This window comes from Cibotium barometz, chromosome 9 (assembly GCF_041138505.1).
Source record: "Cibotium barometz isolate CiBa-2024 chromosome 9, ASM4113850v1, whole genome shotgun sequence".
Lineage (NCBI taxonomy): Eukaryota > Viridiplantae > Streptophyta > Polypodiopsida > Cyatheales > Cibotiaceae > Cibotium > Cibotium barometz.
In genome coordinates, this window is record NC_141054.1 from 27,784,989 (window position 1) to 27,788,023 (window position 3,035).

The 3,035-nt window shown below is 41.6% G+C and overlaps 1 protein-coding gene across 1 annotated transcript in view; it reads left to right on the top strand.

Annotated features, from left to right (window-relative positions):
- LOC147635412 (lysine histidine transporter 2-like) overlaps positions 1-2,176 on the top strand; it is a 3,539-nt gene extending 1,363 nt beyond the window's left edge. Inside the window, exons 3-8 of the mRNA XM_086802688.1 lie at positions 1-266; positions 678-1,068; positions 1,165-1,270; positions 1,355-1,446; positions 1,575-1,643; positions 1,852-2,176. The exon at positions 1-266 is cut by the window's left edge and continues 118 nt beyond it. Coding sequence (XP_086658814.1) covers positions 1-266; positions 678-1,068; positions 1,165-1,270; positions 1,355-1,446; positions 1,575-1,643; positions 1,852-1,950 — 1,023 coding nt within the window. The 3' untranslated portion in view covers positions 1,951-2,176. The remainder of the gene's footprint in view (positions 267-677; positions 1,069-1,164; positions 1,271-1,354; positions 1,447-1,574; positions 1,644-1,851) is intronic.
- The last annotated feature ends 859 nt before the right edge of the window (positions 2,177-3,035 follow it).

Consider the following 3,035-nt stretch of genomic DNA (forward strand, 5'->3'; position numbering starts at 1 on the left):
GGACAACATGCTTTTGGACCAAAGCTAGGCCTTTGGATAGTAGTACCACAGCAATTAATAGTGGAAGTTGGTGTGGACATCGTGTACATGGTCACTGGAGGGAAATCTTTGATGAAATTCCATGATCTTGTGTGCTCAACATGTCGGCCGATCCGGCAAACCTTTTGGATAATGATTTTTGCTTCAGTGCATTTTGTTCTGGCACAGCTCCCAAATTTCAACTCGATTGCAGGCGTTTCACTGGCGGCAGCAGTCATGTCTCTAAGGTCTCAAGTTCTCTCTATCTACTCTTTGGGGGGGGGGGGGGGGGGGGGGGGGGGGGGCGGGGGGAGGGGAAGGGAAGGGTTGTTGGGGAGACAGGTTGGACACTTAAAGTTACATAAGATAGCATGACAGTTCCAACACAAGGGGATTTTCTTTTCTATGAATTACTTGAAATTTACATAAGAATCTTTTAAATTTAAAAACAGCCTCAAATTTACAGAATTTAGAAGCCTCAAATCTATAGGAGGTCTTTAAAATCTCAAATATAAAAACGGCTTGATATATTAAAAAAAACCCTTTGAACGCATGGTGATGCATGGGGTTTTTATATTGTGACCCCCCTGGGGGGGGTAATATGCCTTAACAATCATGTGCATTTATAAGTAAGTAAATCTTGTATTCCATGATCATAGCTATTCGACCATTGCTTGGACCGCTTCTGGTGCAAAAGGGAGCGATGATGCATCCTATAAATACCCTTCTGTCTCCAATGCACATCAAGTTTTTGGAGTCTTCAATGCCCTGGGGGAGGTTGCATTTGCTTATGCAGGGCATAATGTGGTTCTCGAGATCCAGGCCACTATACCATCCACACCAGAGAAGCCATCTAAGATCCCCATGTGGCGAGGAGTAGTTGTCGCATACGCCATTGTTGCAATCTGCTATTTCCCCGTGGCGCTTTTTGGATACTGGGCGTTCGGAAATTCAGTTGCAGATAATGTTCTTATTTCTCTTAACCACCCTGCGTGGCTCATTGCTGCTGCAAACTTGATGGTTGTGATCCACGTCATTGGAAGTTATCAGGTGATGGTTTGGAAGCTCGCGTGTCATGGTGACTTCATGTCCTCTACCAGAAATGTGCGTGAATGATGTGACATTCTCCCTGGTTGATGGATGCAGATCTATGCAATGCCAGTGTTTGACATGCTGGAAACTTTGCTTGTAAAGACATTTCATCTACCTCCTGGCTTTATCCTTCGCTTAATCACGCGCTCGGCCTATGTTGGTAAGGCAGTCCTAAGCTTTCAATTTAGAACAAGTTCTTTACTCGGTTTCTTGTACATTTTTGGCTAACATGTTTGGGCTGCAGCTTTTACATGCTTTGTTGCAGTGAGCATCCCCTTTTTTGGTGCTCTACTGGGGTTCTTTGGAGGGTTTGCATTCGCTCCCACAACATACTTTGTAAGTCTCCTTCATAGAAAGGGCTAATTGTGTAATGTTTGGGTAAGGTGGTGCAGACAGGCACATGCTTTTGCAAGCGTGTTTAATTGTTGAATGTCTCATTTGGTTTTTAATTCACTGTATTGCAGCTGCCCTGCATAATGTGGCTTGCAATATACAAGCCAAAGCCATTCAGTTTATCATGGCTTGCAAACTGGGTTAGTATTCTTCTTTTGTTGGGTTTTAGGTGTTAGAAGTAGTAAAGCCTTGACCTGCCCGTCAGCAGGTCGAAGAGCTGAACCATGGCACCTGTACCTATAATTAATCTCTCTCTCTCTCTCTCTCTCTCTCTCTCTCTCTCTCTCTCTACATATAATATATTCTGGTGGGTGTGCATAAAAATATTTTGCTGATTGTGCATGGCAGGTATGTATCATACTCGGAGTGTTGCTGATGGCAGTATCGTCCATCGGGGGATTTCGTGAAATCTGGGTGTCGGCATCAAGTTACTCCTTCTTCAGCTAGAACATCCATCCATGCAATGGCATCTCACTTGTACACAATATTAGCCTTTACTCTATAGGGTGGCATTAAACTAATAAAACCTTTTGAAAATGTTTTCAGGCTTTAGATCATTCTATAGCAGAACATCAACATATAGACGTTTATATTTTTCAAAGCCAGTGACTAGTTGAAATCTATCATTGGAATCATTAGAAGCAACTTAATGTCATAGTGCTTGTTTATGATATGTTCACATGGTCACTTAGGCTGCAATAAGGAGTGTGATGAAATAAACTAACACCTCGCAACAAAATAAAAAACTTTTAAAATGTACATATACTCTACTTTTTTTAATGAATGTCAATATTGTTACTTGCCTCATTTGGATTGAGCTGGCTTGTGCAACCTCCTTGGTTAGAATATACTAGTAGGAATCAGGAACCATGGATTGACTCTGAACTTGGAGTGAGTCTGTTTCTTGTGCAAGATGGCCTTTCTGCTTGTAATTCTTGTCCAAGACACTCGTGAAAAGCAAAAGAATGTTGCCATTTGATACAGATACCCTTTTGACATCTGAACTTATAATCTTTATGTGCCCCATCAATCACAATATAAAATTCTATTTTTAGAAACTAATGTCATGGATAGCTCATTGCCATCTCATGACTGCTCAACTCATGGACAGCAACTTGGAACTTCATCGCGGGACCATTAATTTCTTGCATGAAAAAAGAGGGTAGAAGCGCATCGAGAAAGAAAAGAACTACTCCTCTTGTCGTGAGAACAGGGACTCCGCAACATTGGCCGAAAAGCATGCTATAGCCACCAAAGAAAGAGAAGAAGACCTACAAGCTCTCACAAGCAAGTGTGCCAATCAAGGTAGAATTGAATAGGTCCACTTAAGAACTCAATAAGCTTGCTGATGATTTCAAGGTCATGGAAGTACACAGATAAGGCCGCTAGTCCTTTGAGGAAAGGATTAAAATACAAACAAGATAGAATGCCTTTGGTCCTGATTATTATGTAACAACTTTTTGAAAAATGGGGAATAGACTTTGTTGGACCCATTAGCCCAACTGTGCATCAAAATGCAAGTTCGATATATA